At 38.0% G+C, this 21629-nt stretch overlaps 1 protein-coding gene across 4 annotated transcripts in view; it reads left to right on the top strand.

The window, feature by feature from the left end:
* Positions 1-21629, top strand: part of BTBD9 (BTB domain containing 9) — a 501893-nt gene that overhangs the window by 295495 nt on the left and 184769 nt on the right. For all 4 annotated transcript variants that reach the window (XM_027876446.1, XM_027876445.1, XM_027876441.1 and 1 more), the window contains one exon: positions 6339-6448. In XM_027876446.1, coding sequence (XP_027732247.1) covers positions 6339-6448 — 110 coding nt within the window. The remainder of the gene's footprint in view (positions 1-6338; positions 6449-21629) is intronic.

Here is a 21629-nt window from a genome sequence, read left to right as displayed (position 1 = left end):
TCAGTGATATGACCACAGCCTATTCAGGTGTCTTCATCCTGGGCAAGGTTTATCCATATTCTTTCATACATCCATCCTATGTAGGTAAAAACTTTCTAGTAGGTCTTTTTTGCATTTTGTGGATACCAGTTGGAACCCTTAAGCTACCCATCTATCTGTATTACATACAGCTTTCTTGTGCCCATCTTGCATCTCTGGGTGGTCCTTTGGGTCACCTCAGTTTTGATTCTTTGGAAATTATGTTTTTCAGATTAAAGAAACACTTATTGAATGCCTGCTATGTGTTAAACACTGTATTAAGGGTTGAGGATATAAAGACAAAAGTGAAATGGTCCCAGTCCTCAAGGAACTTACATTCTGCTGGTAGGAGCATTGTATGGCCTGATAAATAAATACAAAAATATGCAATATACGAAGTAATTGAAGATTCAGAAGAAAGCATTACCAGGAGAACATCTGTGTTTTCCAAAAATGGGTTTTTGTGCCAGGGAACAACTTGAGGTCACCAAAAGCTTTGTGTAATTTCTCAAATTCATTAAAGCCTGCTTTCTTCCTATTCAGTTTTCATCCCAATTCATTCCTCTGTATTACCTGTCACAGATATACATATATACATATATGTATATATACTGACTCACCAACTCAATGGGCTAGCTATCTAATAGCATGTGTTATAGTCTGAATAATAGTCATTTTTCATCTATTTTCTTACTACTGTCTAGACTATTAAACCAGTGTCTTTTGAGTCCTGATGAAGCTCATTTAGGAAGCCCTGTAATGTCCTGGAACTTGAAGCAATCAGAATAGCTTCATCCAGAAACAAAAGCATCTGGAGGACCTCACAGTCTACTTGGACTCTGTGCAGGGAAGGGAGAGGGTGCTTGAAAATTTCATTGTGTCCAAAGGCATCGGGGAAACAGCATTCCATAGGATTCTTTACGATTATCAGATTATAAATTTCAGACCCAAGGGATTTGGAGATCATCTAGCCCAACTGCCTCGTTTTACATATGAAGAAACTGAGGCCCACCAAGTTCTGGTGACTTGCCCAAAGTTACACAATTTATGAGTGACAGAGCTGAGAATGAACCCAGGCCCCCTGACTCCAAATGTAATATTCTCATATCAAGAAGTAGCTTTGCCCTTTTCTTGTCCAAGACCACATCATGTCTCCATTTTGTCATCTGGTAGTACTGCTTATGATGAGAATAGGAAAAAGGCCACTGTGAAATCATTTCATATGCACTGAAAGTGTTCTGTTGCACAGGATGAAGACTTAGAGAAATCCTTTAAAGAACTTGACAATGTCTTCCAAATGAAATCATCTTAGACTTGGTGATGTTCCTAGTGAAAGATAGTGAAAAGTATGATGTAGAAATATGTTTAGATTTGAGAAATGAAAGAAGCCAAAAATTGTAAATACAACTCAGAAGCCTCATGTCTTTTAATTATTAATACTTTTTTTTTCAGAAGAGAGAAGGCATTGAACTTCTGACAATTAAAAGTACAAATTATTTTTACAGCAAAATAACACATAGAGTTGAGTCATGTAATGCAAAAAGTTAGCCATCTTATCCTCGCCACACAAGAAACTCAACTATTTGCTTCTGGAAAACAAGAATCTTTGTCATTTCAGTTGCCTTTCAATTTGGTAGTAGTAAAAGTATACTTGAACATGTTAAAACAATTCTCAAAGCTAATGTTCATTTAGCATTTAGGCCATCATTTAAGCCAGTAACCACTTTGGGCTGACTTTGGAACAATATTTTCATTCCCTCAATTCCATTTACGAAAAAACCAAATACTTCGGAGGCACTTTGTAGCCGTTACTAGAGAAGAAGTCATCGCTGGAAAAGATTTCCTTAGAAAATAACAAATATTTTCTGTTTCATCATGCTTTTCCTGTAGCTTACAACTCCTTTGTCATTGTTTCAATAAATGATTTTCTACTTGCTGCCCTAACAACAGGACCAATAGTCGTTCCCACTTCCATACTTTTGGTTTGATAATAACAACAGTAATAACGAACCCTAAACCATAGGAAAAGACCTGGAGGAGCACAGTATATGACTCTTGGGAAAGAGACTTTGTTTGCCATTGAGTATTAATGTACATTCTTAACTGGGCATGGGCAGTGGGCAAGTAACAAATATTGGCAATTACAGATCCATACCCCAGGTGTACAGCATTCCACCCATTTTCCGAGAATATTCTGTATCTGAGGTATCTTAAGTACCTCATTTTGACCATAGCAAAGACCTAGTTTCCCTTCTGGCTTCTCTGGGCTCATTATCTGGATACAGTTACTTGATAAAATCTTATCCTGGTGGCCAATCTTAAACTATCTCTGATATTTCCAGAGTTCCTTACTGTCACTTAGATTACAACACTTCGGCATTTGACTTTGGTTGTTCTTATTCAAGCTCGTTTAAAATACATCTCACTGAGTTAAATTTTGTTTTGTATTAATATTTCTACTGAAGAGATTCTAATAGGTAGTCACTTGACTTAGGACAAAGACTGGAGAATAAAAGGACTTTAATTCCATATATATTTGTTGACTGTAAAGTCTACAAACTGGAGACTACTGAGGCATTAAGTTCTGCATGTGTATCATTTCTTCAACCATTTCTCTTCCTCCCCCCCCACCAGGGTTCTTTATATTAAATGTATGTCATATTATGTCTTGAGGATGAAAGCTTCCTAAAGGCTGGAAGAGATTAAGACATGTATTAGGAGCTTCTGCCTTCCAAGGGCAAACCAAGTAACACTGAGTAACATGCATCTGGATGAAATGATGGCACTGCTTAGAATGTAAGCTCCTTGAGGGCAGGGACTGCCTTTCTTTCTACTTGTATTTGTATCTCTAGCACTTAGTACAGTACTTGGTACCTACTAAGCCCTTAATAAATGCTTACTGATCATTCTCGTGTAACAGGCAAAAGAAAAAAAAATAAATTGAGGGTAGTGTTTTGTGTTTCTTTAGACTGAAAAACACCTTTCAGTCTCAGTAAAACCAGATCCCTTCCTGTGTGTTGCCAAGAGTTCCAACCTCTCATAAAGGAAAGGTTCCTAGGAACTTCCATAATTAAACAACCCCTTCTCAGACTGCATTTGAAATTCAGCTTTCACTGGAGAACAGAAAATGGCCTAGAGTTGTCGAAAGGGAAAGCAAAGACAGAGTTGAAAACAGACTGTTGCACAAGGCTTCCTGCGTGCAGCATCCATCCTCATCAGAAATGGCCAATCTGTTGCATATCTGCCTTCCTCAGCACTGTTTAAGTTTTAATTATCTTCCAACTGGCTGAGCTAGTGTAGAGGGCCTTAGAGAGAACAAAGAATGTCTGTTATATTTTTCCAGCAGTGTCCCTCTACAGTCTTGATAAAGCCAACTGCCAGCAATGCTCTTATTATCAGTTTAAATCTGAGGCTAGCTATACATTTGAGAACTGATGTTGAAAATAAAAAAGGAAAGGAAAATAAAATCTTAAGCTTTAGCTTTTATTCAGAAATACTTATATGAAAGGAAATGTGTGTTATCCGCTTTCATTGTTTAGGTCAGACCCAGACCCAGAATGATTTTTTTCAAGGCACAGAAAGAAATAAATGCCTCAAAACCTTTAATAACTTACATCTTTGAGCCACCACATTATATATTGGGAGTATTCCAAACCAGAGAATCTCTCGTTTGACTCCATCAGGGAGTATTGTAGTTTGAATTTTAGTAGAGAAAAGGGCCCCAACAGTCTGGGAGGGTACGGAGGAAAAAAGGTAGGGGAAAAGCACTACCTTAGTCAATCTTTCCATGATATTTTTGTAAACTATACAGCAAGCTTATAGAGACATAGAGATTATTACAGAACTGAAGTAATTAAACTTGTTAAGGGTGTTATATTTAACAGTCTAATCAAGAAGTGTGATCTACAGTAGTAAATTGCTCATTTGACCTCAGGATTATGCATTAGAGATAACATATTCTCCATTTATATAGCACTTTTAAAAATCTAATGATGTCCCAGAGTGCTTTACCAACTATGTATCTGTTATTGTGTTTACCATAATCAGCTTTAGGGTTGTAAAGTAAGTCATTTTGGCAAACATTTTCCTTTTTAACTGATATTTTCCATTCCCAGGTTGGCTGGTTATTGTTAAGGAAAAAATTGACCCATCTTTTCAACTTGGAAAGTCTGGTTTGGTATTGTGTGGGAAAAAAGGCAGAGTGAGCACTGGGGAGACATCTGGATGTCAGCACAGGAGTATTTTAATAAGAAACTGAGAGGGGACTTCTAGATCCTATAAGGTCCTCTCGACCTTAGACATGGCAATCTTTCTCACAGGAGAAATGGTAGAGAATATGGTAGAGACCGAAAACCCAGAAAATTTCCATGTGGGGTACCAACCCCCAAATAACTTTATATGAAGAGTCTCTACTTGGTTCATCCAGCATTGCTGGGAAGGTGCTCTGATCTAATTCCACCAAACCCCTCCCCTGACTACGTATGGGTTGCTGAGAGCGGCACTTCCACACTTTGTCACTGCTCGATGCAGTTGAAAATTTGATGATAGTCGAGTTGCTGTGAGTTGAGGGAAATTTACAAAATTAGATTCTGACCAAGGTGCCAAGTTTAACACCCCTTCCCTTCCAGAAAGCTGCCAGCAGGGTTGTCACAGCCAATGATGGTTGAAATCCTGTACTGCTTAGACCTTTCAAAACTCAGCAAAATAAAACCCCCAGACCCAGTTAAGTCAGCGTAGCTGCTTTGTATCCTCCTTGAAGGCAACAGTACTGATTAAGGCTGACCTCCTCCTTAGCCAAATGGGTCTTGTCAGACAGCCAGATCCAGCAGCTGCTTTTGACTCTCTATGGAAAGAGTGGTGTCTCCCTGCTGTGTGCATTTTTCCTCAAAGCTATATGTCTAAGAAATAGCATTTATATTGGTTTTGATGATGAGTGATCAACTCATGTTGAAGAGCAGATGGCTAAATGAGGTGCACAGGGAATCCTCAAGATTCAAGCTACAAGGGGGAGGTAGGGTGGAGGAAAGAGGAATGAAATAGCCTGTAGTATAAAATCCAGAATAAGTCTACTTAGAGCTTAAAAAAAACCCAGCATTTATATTATAAAGTTAACTTGGAATAATGAAAAATGAGAAAATCACTGACTTGGTGAACAGTATTAACTTGGAAGTAAATTTTTCAGCTAAATGGAACGTTGTTTTATACAGCAGAGGATTTTACAAAAAAAAGTATCCATTCTTCCATCTCTTCATTGAAATCTGTTCCTTTATAATGCACCTTCCTTCGTTGTGGATACTAGATAATTTGGGAGAGAATTAATCAGTTAATCAAGTTATTTTCCCTCAATTTTTAAAAAATTCCAGTGAGATTTGTGTCTCATACTGCATGTGGGATTGTGTAGCACTCATAAGAGTGAATTTGTCTGTTCATTAACCTGTGGACTATCTTGTCCCTTTGGAAAGTGAAGGGAACAGGCTGATCCAAGGTTAATGCTTGTTTGTCGAAGGTGAAGCCTCCAGGGTAATATAAAGGGTGAAGAGGCCACTATGTTCAAGAGCTGCTCAATGAGACTGTGCAGATGCCTGTTCTGTGCAGCAGAGGGAAGTCCAAAGGAAAGGATGGATATTGCAAAGCCTAGGCTAGCATTGATAACCATTTCTTGTAATCAGGAAAGGGTTTCAGCAGAAATGAAGTTGGTGTTTGATGTGAGTATAAGGAGTTAATTTACCAATAAAGATTTAAAAACAAAATTAAGACAAGGAAATATGTGGTTTGAGGCTTTTAGGTTTAATTTTGCTTTTCTTTTAAATAAGAAAACAACATTGATTTATCGTTTATCTTCAGTTAGTAGAATACTTCATTTTGTTTGAAAATACATGACTTGGTTGATGGAGGGGTGGGGGAGTGTATGTTTATGTCTGTGTTTGTTGGAGAATTGGAGGCATTCTTACCACAAGTGGAGTTAAGAAGTTATTTATTTATAATTTTCCATAGATGTGTAATTTTACCTGACATTCCAAGGTTGAATTAGACGGGAACTTTTGGTTTCCTAGGTATATCAAATTCAGGTTCTACATAATTGTCAGGAAAGTGGCATTTCTTTAATTTGATGTAATTCTTTTTGGTTTACTTGGAGCCAAGCTCTTTGAAAGCAAGTATGGGGTCTGAAATCAAGTACATCGTCTCCTTTACTCTTTTTCCCTTGTACGTAATTGTTTGCTATGATAATATTTACCATGTATATCTTATTCAGTTATCCTTAGATTGGTGGTGATAATTCACTGTTGTAAACATATTTCTTTTTCTTGCTTTTCCTTCAGGTATGTTCGAATAGTTGGTACACACAACACAGTGAACAAAGTTTTCCACCTTGTGGCTTTTGAATGTATGTTTACAAACAAAACCTTTACTCTTGAGAAGGGTCTGATAGGTAAGTGGTGCATCTACATTTTTCTTTTTTTTTTTCAAATATGTAAAATTATTGCTTTAACTCTTCCTAACTTTTTTTTTAAAGTAGTTTTGAAGTAGTACCCAGGCACTCAAAAAGGAAATTTCTCTAGTCAATTCTATTGTTATGGGACTGAGTGTCTTGGGATTTTAGTAGTATAAGTAATCATAGTAATAATTGTTACAATCATTCCTGATAAACTTTTACACAAAGAAATTCCTATATTATACTAGCAAATGAGGGTTTAATTTACTGATTTGTCATTTATCTGTATTTGCTGTGAATAGGCTAACTTTCATACATTAATGAAACCCTTGATGATAGATTTTTCTCCATTTCATTATAAGTAAAGCTAAGAAGGACTTTTTTTTGTAGAATTAATCAAATTGTTCATCTCTTCTCAAGCTACTTAGGACATGATGCAGTTTGGCTAGATAGATAGATAAATAGATAGATAGATAAAGTTTCATGACTGAGTAAGCTGCTGCCTTCCTCATTCCTTGACATATTGCCTCTTTTGCTAGGGTAGCCTAAGTTTTGGGAGGTATACACAGTCCATATTGGTCTTTGTCATTCCAAAGATGTCTTTTCCCATCCAAACTGGCCCCACTCTAACTCCCTACCATGCAGCCATCAGCTTAACACCAGATTATAATTAGGACTCCAAATGTGCTACTTTTAGGTTAGCTCCTTTGAAAATAACCCATCCCTTTCCACTCTTTTCTATAGGATCCGCAGTGAGTTAGAATTAGGTGCTTCAGATAGTCCAAGCCAAGAATAGGATTATTTGCCTTTACTTCTCAAATATTTGTCAGTGCCTAGATTTGGGCCATTGATTCTTGTTACAAGGTAATATTTTAAAAGCTGGAAAATGGAAATGTGAGTGTGATTGGCAACTGTTTGCTGTTTTTTGTTGTGGTTATGTACTAACTTCCCTAACAGTAACTGCTTACTTGAAGATATTCCAAACGACAAATAAAATGGAGGGCAAGACATCCCAACTAAAAACCCTTGTAAAAAAGATGGGGTTTTTTTTTGAGCAGTTTAAAATAAGTAGAACCTCAGAATAATGTTTTTGGTTTTTTGTTGTTGTTGTTAATGTTGTTTACATTTATAACATTTACTTCTGTGGATTTTAGGTGCTTTGGGTTTTAATAATCCCTAATGATGGGGCTGCTACTTCTCCTTACATTGAGAAACAAAGTTGTCTGGTTGGCTGGTTTTTGTTTTTATAGAATGCTTAGATTTGAACAGGAGTGAGTTTGGTTTAAAGAGAGTTACTTGCTCTCCTCTGGCCCAGGTCTTTCCCCTACTTTAATCCTCACAGTATGATTTTGTGGTTAGAGGAGTAAGCAACTAAGTGTCTACTATGTGCCAAATACTTTGCTAGATGCTGGGAAAGGTAGGTGTGAGAGGAACACAAAACCTAAATTTAGATTGAATACAAATCAGAGGCAGCATAGCGTGGTGAATGTAAAACCAGCCTCAAAGTCAGGAAGCCTTAGGTTCAGGTCCTGGGTTTCAGTACCCCAGGCAACTCTCTAAGGCTTACATCATAGGATGGTGGCTGATTTGTATTCATAGAGGCAGTTTCCTCTCTATAATAATTCCCTAAGTCAACAAGTTGCAAATCTAGACCAAAAAGGGTTTGGTAACCATAGATTATACTATGAAATGAAGATAGGTTACAAAATCCTATGCAAGACTGAAGGAGCCCAGCAGACAGAAGGCCAGCAATGTGAAGTAAGCCAAAAAGGTGGGGAGGGGTCAAGTAACCTCCTGAAAGAGTTTGGAATTCTTCCTTAAGCAGTAGATAGCTATTGAAAGGCTTTAAGCAGAGTGACATGAGCCTGAGGAAGATTCTTCTGTGGGCTAGCGAGCTGAGTGAAAGATGTCTTAAGGATAGCTAAGGATTAGTAGAGGGGAGACCAGTTAGCAAGCTGTGCAAGTGGTTCAGTCAAGTGGTAATTAGGAACATGTACTAAGCTAGCAGTGTGAATAGAAAGAAAAAAAGGTTTTGAGAGAAATCAAAGAGGAAAAATAAACAGGATTGGGTCATCAATTTCTTTTAAGAAGAGGGGTGAAGCAAAGATAACATTGAGATTTCAAGCAGAGGTGATAGGATGAATGGCAGTAAGTAGTATTCTTGGCAAAAATAAGGAAGTCTGAGGAATCAGTTTTAGAGAGGTGGTCATTAGAAGGAGGTCAGGTCATCAGGAATCAAGGTTCTTTCCATGTTTAAAAGATATAAAGAAATGATAGTCATCTGCTTTTCCTCTGGATATAGTATTCTCAGGCATAATGGATAAAGAGGTACCATTTACTCACTGACTTGAAGTTATTCCATAAATTCTTTGGGATGTTGATGCAGATATTTGTGGAAATCATGGTTATTAAGGAAGTAGAATAAACAGAGAACTTCTCTGGCAGAAGGTTACTATAATAAAAGGAAGAAAATTGTAACCAATCACAGAGAGGAACACTATCAGTGGCTTGCATGTTTTGACCAAACTGAACTAGTCAGCATTATTGGATGACTAATAGGCTTCGGCCTATGGGAGGTTGGAAGATAGGTCTCAGCAATCCAAGAAGTTCTTTGGGTAGCTTGTGAAACACTATTCTCTCAGACCTTTTTTTTTTTTTTAAGCTGAAAGATTGACTGAAGTTAGCTCTGTAATCATCTGCTTGTCATCATTCCTCACCCAAATGGGAACAGTGGTGCAGGTAAGCAGAAATGTATATGCACCCACTGGCAGATGACCTGCATTGAAATCACATCTGTCCCTTACTTTTTAATATTTTCTCAGATAAAAGCTGCCCCTGTACTGGGCAGATGGGGAAAGGTGCTGTGGTGACATCATGCTGAGAGTAGAGAGATTTCATTGTCCTCCAACTGACATTGCTACTCTTTGGTGATATGTTTGCTTAGCTTGAGGTGCTCTATGAATGAACTTAGGTATATATATTAACAGAAATTCTCCTGCCCTCCCTTCTTTTAGTCATCACGTAACATTCCCTATACAGTAGCTGTTTCATGCATCCTATTTATCATCTGCTCCCATAATGTAATAAATGTTATTTTTCTGTTGGTGTTAGCATGTGGTTGAGACCCTTTTTGAGGATCCTATTCTGCCAGCGGAGCTTGGAAGGGATGCTGAAAATAATGCTCTAGGTCTGTGATGTTTATGATAGGCCTCCTAATCATAAAGGAAGATAAATATGGCCAAAAGTCTTCAGTTTGATATGAAATTTAATGTCATGTGGGTATTGTAAACTGCTTGTCAGCTTCTCAAAAGATGTAGTAACCTTTTTTGATTCTACCCTCTGCTTTATCTTTTTTTTAGCTAATATCATTTTTAAATTAATTTTTTGTCAATTAGCAAAAATCTGCATTCTCTCTCTCCCACTCCACCCTGCCCCTATTGAGAAAGAAAGAAGAACAAAAGCTCTGTTACAAACACGTAGAGTCAAACAAAACAAATTTCCACATTGGCTGTGTCAAAAAAAATTTTTGTTGTCTCATTTTGCAGTCTGAATCCTTCACGTCTGTATCAGGTGGTTGTTAGCAAATTTCGTCATTGTTCTTGTGAAATCGTGGAGTCAGATTCCAAAGGACATTGCGATAGATAGAATCTGGTGAGATTTGGAGTCAGGAGAGACCCATTGTTCTCCTTGTTCTGCTCACTCACTCTAGATCAGTTCATACAAGCCTTCCAGGTTTCTCTGAAACCATCCTCATCATTTCTTACAGCATAATAGCATTCCATTATATTTACATACTGTAAGTTGTTCAGTCATTCCCCATTTGATAAATACCCTCACTGTTTCCAATCTTTGATACCTCAGAAAGAGCTGTAAATATTTTTGTACATTCTTTGTTAGAATTTGTTTTGATAGGCAACCCTCTCTTAATCTCCCTCTCTCTAATTCTTCTTTCTTCCTTTTCCCTCCTTTTTCCCTGTTGAGTACAGAAATGTATTACTGTGTGTGTGTGTGTGTGTGTGTGTGTGTGTGTGTGTGTGTGTGTGTTTGTAGATGAGAGTAAAGTTCAGGTGTCAGCCACTCTCCCCACTCCTTCCTCCTTGTTTGAATATCCCTCTACTTGCGTACCCTGATTCTCTGAGATAATTTTCCCTAACCTTCCTCTCCCTTTCCCCTGTAATACAGTCCTGTTCCCTTTCCAGTCTTCTTTTAAGATCATCAAAATATAAGACAACCCATTCTTGGCCTTCTAATTAGATTCTTTCTACGGTTCCTGATGATAATAGGGTAGTGCAGTGGATAGACTGGTCTAGATAAACTCTGGACTTCGAATTAGGAAGACCTGAGTTCACATCCAGCCTTAGACATTTACTAGTCATGTGACATTGGACAAGTTACTTAATGTCTGTCTGCCACAGTTCTCTCAACTGTAAAATGGGGGTGATAATAGTACCTACTTTGCAGGGTTGTTAAGATAAAATGTCAGGATAAATTGTAAAAAAACACTTAGCACAATGCATGGCATATAGTAGGCACTTAATAAATGCTTATTCCCTTCCCTTCTGTTTCTCCATATTAGAATGTAAGTAGTTTGTCCTTGTTTAGTCCCTTATAATTGTTCATTCATGTTTACCTTTTCATGCTTCTCTTAGCTCCTTTGTTTGAATTTCAAACTTCTTACGTAGCTCTGGTCATTTCATCAGGTCTGCTTGGAAGTCCACTTTTTCTTCTGTAAGATTATACTCAGGGGCAGCTAGGTGGCGCAGTGGATAGAGCACCAGTTCTAGAGTCAGTAGGACCTGAGTTCAAATCCGGCCTCAGACACATTAAAAATTTACTAGCTGTGTGACTCTGAGTGAGTCACTTAACCCCAATTGCCTCACTAAAAAAAAAAAATTATACTCTGTTTTTCTGGGTAAAGTATTCTTGGTTGTAAGCCTATAGCAGAGGTGGGGAACTTGAGGCTACATGTAGCCTTCTAGGTCCTTGGGTGAGGTCTTTTGACAGAGTCCAAGTTTACAGAACAAATCCTTTTATTAAGGGAATTTATTTTTTGGAGTTTGGATTCAGTCAAAGGATTCGGTCACGCTTGAGGACCTAGAGGGCCACATGTGGCCTCAAGGCCACAGGTTCCCCACCCTTGCATCCTATTCCAGGCTCTCTGCTCCTTTACCTTGGTGGCTGCTAAGTCATGTGTGATTTGGACTGTGGCTCCTAGGTACTTGGTTTTTTTTTCTTTCTGACTGCTTACAGTATTTTTCCTTTGGTTTGGAAGTTCTGGATTTTATCTGTAATGTTCCTGGGAGTTTACATTATGGGATGTCTGAGCTGGTCCTAGTGCTTTCTTGGGGGTATTGAATTATTCCAAGATCTCAGGGACAGCTCAGGCTGTGACTTGCAGACTTTCAGTGCTCCCAGGGTTGTCGGATCCAGAGCAGGTCCTATTGCTACTCCTCTGATCTGAACTCTGCAAGTTCTTGCCTTGGGTGTAGATCTGGGCTTGTTTACTTTGAGTTTCTATTAAGCCCTTACTCCCAACTGGAAAGCTCTACTGGTTTAGTGACAGAACTGTAAGCTTCCCTTTGGTCTGGATTCCTGCCCTGATTATTTCTTTGCAGTGTGCAGATTGGACCATAAATTGGAACTGAGGTCCCATTCTGCTTCTAAGGTCTGAGCCATATAGCTACTGTTTGCTTCTGAACTTACTTCTCACTCAGTACACAGCCTACAGCGGCCTGCAGCAACCCCTAATCTTGGAATACCACCCTTGGACATAGGTCCCTTCTTAATCCACCTTGGATCTAACCTGAAACTAGGTAGTGAAAGACAAAGCTGTCTGTTGGCACCTGTTCCTACACCCTGCACAGTATTGTGGTGCCCTGGTATAGGCCTGAGAACTCTTCTCAGTATAGCCTTTGTATTCTTCAAGTCCTAGACTGGAATGCTTCTCCTTTGGCTGCCCTCCTGTCCAGACATTGGGCTTTGTCTCTAGGTCACGTCTGCCTCTCTCCACTAGCCTGGATTGGACAGATGTTACTCTGTGACTTCTTGGATTTCTTGATTAGGACTTAGTCTGATGAGTTTTCTAGATCTGTCTTGGAGAAGTTTTGTGGGATGGAAGTTACTGAACTTTTTCTTGCTTCTCTGCCATCTTGGCTCTACTTCCTCAGCAACTTCTTTTCAGAAAGCTGGTTCCCCAGCTCTTAGTACCATGCTCAGCACATAGTAAGCGCTTAATGATGCATTTGTTTGACCACCAGTGACTGGATGCATGACTTCAGGTGGGTCATTATACCTCTGCTTCAGTTTTCTCATCTGGGAAAGGAAGAGCACTGGGGGGGAGGGGGCGGGGAGAAGAGATACTGCCCCTTTTCAGCTCTAAAATTTGACTCTCCTCTGAGTCTTGCTTTATAAACTCACAACCAAGATGCAGTTTAGCAATCCTTTCTTCTGTTACTTCCATAAAATCCTTCAGAATATACCTTTAGGGAAGGAAATGTGAGCCAGTTGAGACTTATGTTTATTTAGCATAAACAATAAAATACTTGCACAGACATTAAAACATCCCTATAGAGACTGTACCTCATAGATAAAAAGACCCCCTGTCTTATTATCAATCAGTTAGTAAACATTTATTAAGTGCCTTCTTTGTGTCAGGCACTAAAGCTCTGGGGCTGGGGCTGGGGCTGGGGCTGGGGCTGAAAAGAAAAGCAGAAGTCAGTCCCTGCACTGAAACAGATCACAATCTGAGTGGGGGGAGACAACACATAAATAACTGTATGAAGACAGGCTACGTGTAAGATAAATGGGAAATAATCCACAGAGGGGAGGTATTAGAAAGAAAATGTAAGCTATCTGAGGGAGAAGGGTAGAGAGTAGGAGAAGGGAATAAGGATTTATTAAGTGCCTACAATGCCATGCATTGTACTGAGCACTTTACAAATATTTCATTTCATCCCTTAAATCATGCAGAAAGCACATACTGCCCCTCCACTTCAGCCCCGCAACTAGATTCATTACAATGTTAGCTTCAGAGACATTGAGCAAAGCCTGACTCTATGCTCAAGGCTTAGTGTTCAGTTACTATCCCAGAAAATCAGAGAATTCCATCATTGACTTTGGGTCTATTAGTATTGTTATACTAGCCACTTGGTCTTCCGTAAGAACTCCATTGTGTTAATGGCCTTTTTCTTTTCTTTTCTTTTCTTTGGTTCTGACTTTTTGCTAATAACTGGGCTGGGTCTACCAGAATAAGCAGGGCATTTAAGAACTGTCTAGTTAATTGAGCTAATATTTATTGAGCACCCACCAGGTCAATGACATAGTACTTGGGCTGTCAGATATTAGGGAAATAGATAATAGAAAACCTAAAAACATGGTCCCTGTTTTCAAGAAACTTAATCATGTTGTGAGGACACATAAGTACATAGTTAAAGCTGTGAAATGTATGTATGCAGATAATATGTACACATGTGTGGAATAATTCACTAGTCAAGTTTGGCATCTCTTGCCTCATCCAAAAAAAGGATTTTTGTTCTACTTAGATTCAAATCCTATTAGGTAATGATGAAAACGTATTTATTTTATATGAGTATAGTAAACTTGTGGAATTGGTTACTCTGTAAGGTAAGAAAAACTGAAATCACAAACAGATTCCATAAAATGTTGAATAAATTAGTAGAGAATAGCCACATAATCGATTGTTAAGGGAAAATAGAATGACAAAGTATAGCTAACCTTTGAGTCTACTCTTCTTTGAACCTTCCTTGATACCACTGTCAAGGACCAAATATTAGATTACATGAAGCATGGATTTGACCCAGTCTAAGAATTTCTATAATCTTCTGACAATCAGATGATATACTGGCAAGATCATATTGTACCAGATGCTGCTGAGTTAACTGAGGTGGAACCAAGTAAATAGCTATCCATTAGGTAAAATCTGAATTTATTGGCTTGCCGTTTGTTTCAAGTCATGCTACCCAGCAACTAGTAGTGCTAACTTATAGAGAGAAGCAGAGTAGATAATGCTATCATTGATGTCATTATGGCATCCTGTCATATCTCTCTGCTTTGTTCCCCAACTTGACTCATACAGTAAAAGAAGTGTTTGAGGAAGGATTTCCCCCTGCAACAAAATGTAGTCATTCTCTTGGCCACTGCTGAATTATCCAGAATTTCTTGAGAAGTCATCTTAATCTTAACGATTCATCAAAAGTTGATATTAGGAATGCAGTAATATATATTATCTGTTGATAGCATGTTTCAAACCAGCTCTTTGGACATCACTGTTGTATTACTCAGTTATTCAGAGATTAATTTAGCTTTCCTGTCCATGTATATTATTGTTTTCAGATAATAGAGTGTAAATTTCCAATTTATCCACTATAGATTATTTATAAATAATTTTTTGCATGTTGTCTCCCCCATTAGATTGTGAACTTCTTGAGAGCAGGAACTGTCTTTTACCTTTCTTTGTGTCCCCACAGTTTAGTATAGTGCCTGGAACATATTAGATGCTTAATAAATGTTTATTGACTTGACTACTGTAACCTTTGGTTTTGGAGGCTTTGGGGACATGTAATCCAAATGTGTCCTCTCCCAGACACATAGCCCAATGTAATGTGACTTTGACGTGTTACTTATTGATGTAAGTGAAATTTAGCAATCATATTTCAGCTTATCTATGACAAGTGTATCAGTCTGGGATGCAGTAATCTTTTGAGGTTTACTGGACTGTTAACATTGGAAAGACTTGTATGTTTCTTTTATAGCAGTATTAGATAGTTAAAAGCAGGAGTAGGTACAGTGCTTTGAGATAGTATACTTGAAAATCACAACATTACCTGTGGTAAAATTATCATAAAAACTGCCTGGTGCTCTTACAGGGAATTACTTGAATGCTGCCCTCCTAATGACAGGAAATGGCAGTCTGGAAGGTTGTTTTCCAGGAGGCCATGATGGAACCAACTAAAATTTGTAATAAAGTGAAGTGTAAAATGTAAGTGACTCTAGTGAGATATAAAAGTGCAGAAGGTGGCAAAATGTTCAAAGCAGAGTCTTTTAGAAATGATTGTGTGAAATACTAAAGTGCCTGAGCTCAATCCTTCCAAAATGTGAATTTACTGAGTTCTAAATACAGAGCAATCAGCAATGCAGATAGGTTTTGTGCCTTAGTGGGAGACAAAAAGAGGAGGAGGAGGATCCTCTTTACCCAGGGTAATCATGAGGCAGTGGCTCACATTTTTGCCTGTACAAGGGAAACTGAAAGTGATGGCACCCATTCTGGGGGGCAGCAGCAGAGGGGTCCTGACCCTCTGTGGTTTCCCTTTTCTTAATCAACCCAGGAAGCCAGACTATCCATTGAGAGTAATCATTTTTTTTTCAAGTGGCCCTTGGGTGAATTAATGTATGGTTGATGTCTGTTATAAAAATTGCAAGCATGGTGCAATAAAACCTTCTCAGTGAGCTGTGGGAGCACACTAAAAGGTGTATGATTGGAGAGATTTTGATTTTTATCAGAATAATTTTAATATTGATGATGTATTCAAAAGAGCACCATGGTGTTGCAAGAAAACATAGAATGAGTAGTCAAAAAACACTGATTCTGTTGTATACAGTAACAACCAAAATTGTACAATGATCAATGGTGAATGACCTAGGTATTCTCGGCAATACAGAGTTTCAAGACAATTCTGAAGGACCTATGATGAAACTGCTGTTCACCTCCCGAGAAGAACTTATAGGATCTGAATGCAGATTGAAGCATACTTTTTTTTTTTTACTTTCCTTTTCTTGGGGATTTTTTTGTCTGTTTTTTTTTTCACATGACTAATATGGAAATATTTTTTGCATGATTGCACATGTATAACCTTTATCAGATTGCTCCCCTTCACAAGAAGGGGGAGATGAGGGAGGATGGGAAAGAATTTGGAATTCAAAATTGTAAAAAACAAAGGTTAAAATTGTTTTTGCATGTAATTGGAAATATATATATATACGTATATATATATACGTATATATATATATATTAAAATTTTTAAAAAAGCCTGTTTCTACTTTGCTGATTATTTTGTGTAACATTGGATGGGTGATTTATCTAAGCTCCTAAAGAAGGTATTCCCTTATCCATAAAGGTGTTATACTAGTTGAACTTTTAAGTCACTTTCCAGCTTTAAAATTCTTTTATTCTATGACTTAGCAGAGCTGTGAGTGAATTATAAACACCACATTGGTTGTGGAGACTAACCAGACAACATTGGCACGTGTATAGAGTCTCAGAGGCCAAGCAGATGCATAACTGCTTCACAAGCAGAATGAGTCCCAAGGCATTTCCTTCCTCTCCCTAGTGGTAGAATGATGATCTGCTGTCAGACAGATATCTTTAGGTTTACTTGGTAACTGTTTACATCAGTCCACTTGCTAAGCTGAAGTTTAGCACCATCAACAATGACATGGCAATTATAAATTTTAAGTCCTAAAGTGAAAAGTCTAAAATAATGTCAATAATTCCTTTTCTTTCCTTGGCTTCCCTTTTCTGCAGTGAAGTCCATTGTTATCCTTTATTTTATCTTTCCTTTCCTATTGCTTCTTTCTCTTTCCCCTGTGGTTTTCAATATAGTTCAGTTCAGCAAACATTTATTATGTATAAGGCACTGTGTAAGGTGCTAGGAATACTAAAATGAAAAATTACAGAGTCTCTACCCTCAAGGAGCTCACATTCCAGTAGACTCTGTCAGGACTGATATGGAAATGATTGGGATGCAACTCTTGATCTTGTTTATTCCAGATAGTTCTCTGAACCTGGTAATTAGAGTGAAGGTAGAAAATGTGAATGTAGCCAGGAGAGAGGAGGTAGAGGGAAGGAAAATAGGAGGTGGCCTTGCCCCAGCAGTTGTTCAAAAAACAAAACAAACATTGATATGCTGGTGAAGAAAAGCCCTGGTATCTCAGACTCCTTTAATAGAAAGAAGATACTCACCAGGATACTAACGACAGCATCTCAACTTTAAGAAGAGAAAAATCATGTTCCTTGGCTCTGTCGTTTAGATCTCTCCGACTCCATACTGTGTGTGGTTTTGTTTTGCTTTGTTTTATTTTTTAATTCTTCATCAGATCATTTTTCAGTTGTCTCATGAAGCAGTACATGCGGAGCGTATCGTTTGTCAGACTCATAACTACCTGACATGCACAGTCTACATGTCAGTTAAGTTGAGATTAGGAGCCTGACAAATAAGCAATGAAAGCTATAAGGCATGATTTCTTGCTGCAGATTGATTAAAACAATTTTATGTCACAGTGTTTTACATATTGATGTTTTGCATAATAAACAATTAACTGCCTGCTTTTGACATTTGAAAGTTAATGTGAAGAAAGTTATGAAGCAGACATTGTAAACATCATTCCAAAAAAGGAGTGTTAAATGGCTATCGGCCTCTAGGAGGGTAGGACCTAATTATTCCTTATAGTGCACTCCTTGCCTTTTTAGTACTAGTTTATGGTTTATTTTCTCAATAAACAAGATAATTGATATAAATGAACGTGATCATGTAAAATTGTTCCCCAATTGCAGATTTTTGTGCTGAAGGTGTAATTTTCCTTCTTTGAATGGGCAGGTTTGATAATCTCTCCTCTGCAAGAAAAACAGTAGGTGAGTCACCCCATGTCCAAGCTGATACAAACATAGGACACAGAAGGAAATGACTAATGGCCATTTTAATGAACAGCAGCATGTGGATTTTTGAATAGCTTTAAACAGAAGATTTATATTTGGAAATAACAAGAAAAGTATCTTTGCAAATAGAGACCTGGGTCAGCAGGAAGGCTATGTGTCACGTGTTGCTACAATTGGAAATTTTCCAACACCATTTCCCATCCCCCAGTTCTCTGACAGCTACACATAACACAACCCAGTAAGTTAGCTCTACATTCCTAATAGAGAAGTGAAATTAGAGGAATTAGAGATGGAAGGGACCTTGGAAATCATCTGGTATAAGCCCCTCATTTGAAAAATGAGGAGACTTGAAACCCTTAAAGGTTAAATGACTTTACCAGAATCATAATAGAGCAGGACCAAGAGAATGTTGTACACAATAACAGCCACATTGTGCGATGACTAATATTGATAAACTTAACCCTTCCCAGCAATACAAGGATCCAAGACATCTCCAAAGGCCTCGTGATGGAAAATGCCATCCACATCCAAAGAAAGAACTATGGAAGCCAAATTGTTATTTTTTTTCTCTTCTGTTGAGTTTTGTTTCCTCTTTCTGGTGATTCCTCCTATTGGTTCTAATTCTGACTTACAATATCACTAATGTGAAAATATATTTAATAGGAGTGTATATGTATAGCCTATATCAAATTGTGTGCCGTAGTGGGGAGGAAGGGGGAGAAGAATTTTAAACTCAAAAGCATATGGAAGTGATTGTTGATAAATCAAAATAAATTAATAAAAAAAATTAAAGTAAAAAAAAAAAAAGAATCATAATAGTTTGCAGACCTAAGCTTCAAAACTAAGTCTGTTGACTTCAAATCCAGGACCCTTTTCACTCTGCCTGTCAGTCCTCTTTGCAAAAAGAGACTTTTTAAGTTCAGGAATCTGATATGCTTCTTTCCTGTTGATGGGAGCCAGGAGTTTATTGAACCTCCATTATGCTCCTGGAGCTGATAGTCAGTATTCTAAAATCCTCCATATAACCTGACACTATTGAAAGTCTCTTTTTAGAAAATGTCAAGGACTTTGCAAGCAAAGGGGACTGTGTAAGTCTGCAGCCTGCTGGGAGGCTTATGATGAAATCGTGGCCATCTGATTTGAAGAACCTGTTTTCTAGGATGTATTTATCTCCATCAATACTACTCTGTGCTGTACTTTCTTTCCACTTCTACATAATATACCAAAGAAAAAAAAGACAAAAATGGATAAAGATTAGAAGAGGATATAAAAAATGGTATGTCCATGATTCTCCTCAGGGAAGTGTTGTGTACAACTTATCACCAGGAACCTATGGGGAAGTTATTGTGTGTGCGTTTTAAAATATAATTAATGACCATTTACTTTTCCTGGCACTCTAGTACTTATTTTTACAAAAAATTCAGATGCACAGTAAAAGAAAACTCAGTGAAATGAAGAATTTTTCCAGTGCCGTTATCTTTGGCAATTTTATTATACAGAGCTTTTTAACACTACAAGGGTGGTATGCTGTCCAGTTTAATGTCATCCCTCCACTGAATGGATTGGTTGCCCCCCTTTTCTCTATTCCATCTTTTGAAAGGTTAGCCTTTCTTGAGAGCAGTACAGGTTTTCCCAGCAACATCTGTCAGCCTGGCGGTGAGTACACACTAAAGAAATTATGAACAGTTCAAGACCATCTAAATACTGTTGGGACTTTCCTTTTCCCTCTTCTCCCCCTACTCTCACACCCCTGTGAAGAATGGAACAACTCCATGGTCATCTCTCTTCACTCCTGCCCATTTTACTTCAGAATTGAAGGTCTATTTGAAATTGTGATTTGGGAAAGAGGGGAGTGGTGGAAAGGAAATAACTTGCTTATTCCAATGCAGCAGCACAAGATATCCTATTCCCAGAATAATGCAGCTATTCCAGAAGGCAAGCAGTGGATGGACCTTTTTGGTTAATAAAGGAGCTCCATAAGCACAGAATCTTCCTTAGCCTAATGACTCAAATGATCTTGATCTGATTCGGTGGGTTAGAAATTGCTGTCCCCAGCAAATATCGACCAGAAGGAACTGCCTTCTCTGTTATTCTGAATTAGCCAGCTGCATATGACAGTAGCAGGTGTTAATAGTTTTCACAGGTCAGTTGAAATGTTGCTCTCTTTCCTTTACAGTTATAAGTAGCTGTGTTGGGAGAAAAGCCTCCTATCTCTGCATAGCACCCAGATCTCTGAAATGCTGATACCACCATATACTTTGCAATGTGAGGGGGAAAAAAAGCTGTTCTCTATGAAACTCCTTTTCCCAAAAGATCCCCAAGTGGTTTTATAGACATCATCTCGTTTATTTTCTCAAGATCCCTAGAAGTTAGGGTTATTCTCCTTGTTTTATAGATAAGGAGACTGAGTCACAATAAAGATAAATAGCATGCCCTGAAATCCCCTACGAAGTGGACAGTGCAGTCAGCAGCATGTCAAAGATCGCATACCAGGTACAACTAAGACTAGAATCTAGATCACCAACTTCCCAGCCCAGTGCCTTGCCAAGTGTTATTTACAGCCTGGAAAAAAGGAAGGGAAGGAAAATACATTGCAGGAATTCTTCCTCTTCAGTGGAAGGGCAGATATTTACAGTAAAATGTCATTTAAGAAATACTTATATGTACTTTCCATGGCTTAAGTATAAAATATTAAAAGAATGACTAGCTAATTTATAACATGTCAGAGGATTTTCTTAACTTTTATTATGTCTTAGAGAAAAGGTGTTTTAACAAACTTTTTATAAATTTGTTTTTAAAAATTGTATGTTTTCTGATATCCCAGCCTGGCAGATTAACATTGGCTATCAGATTGGTGCATGAATAGTGTTGTACTGAATTTTTATTCTTATAATGAAACTGCTTATGAAATATAATTGCCGTTATTCCAGGTCACTCTAAAGAAACTTATGGCTGTCTGTCTTTGAAGTTTTTGTGATCTAGTTTCTCCAGATAACACTGAATGTTTCCCTAAGGAGGTATTACCTCCCATCATAGAACAACGGATTGCTCATCTTACATATAACTAGTGGTAAAATGTAAGTTTGCAGAAGGAACCTTTTCCATCAGGTAACTGACAGAGTGCTCCTTCCATCAGAAAGCAAAACTGATCTCTTGTTTTACAGACACAACTTTCCCACAAACTTTAGACAGAATCCCCTGAAATTCAGTCTGTCACTTGTGCCAGGCACTATAATAAGTAATGCGGATACAAAAAAAAAAAGGCAAAGTACAGTCTTTGTCCCCAAGGAGCTTACAATCTAATAGGGAAGACAACTAGGAAATGAATAAAATAGTACAGCTGATTAAAATAGGGATTCAAGTTCAAAAGGAGATAGTGGGGACATGCATTTGAAATTTAAGGTAGTAAGACTAGGTGACCAGGGTTGAGGAATTGAATTTGTGGACAAAAACACTTGTGGATATGTTCTTAGCTCAGATCCAGTTCTGAGAGGAACATTTGCTGTT

Source organism: Vombatus ursinus, unplaced genomic scaffold, assembly GCF_900497805.2.
Source record: "Vombatus ursinus unplaced genomic scaffold, bare-nosed wombat genome assembly UNPS02014811.1, whole genome shotgun sequence".
Lineage (NCBI taxonomy): Eukaryota > Metazoa > Chordata > Mammalia > Diprotodontia > Vombatidae > Vombatus > Vombatus ursinus.
This window is presented reverse-complemented; position numbering and strand designations above follow the sequence as displayed.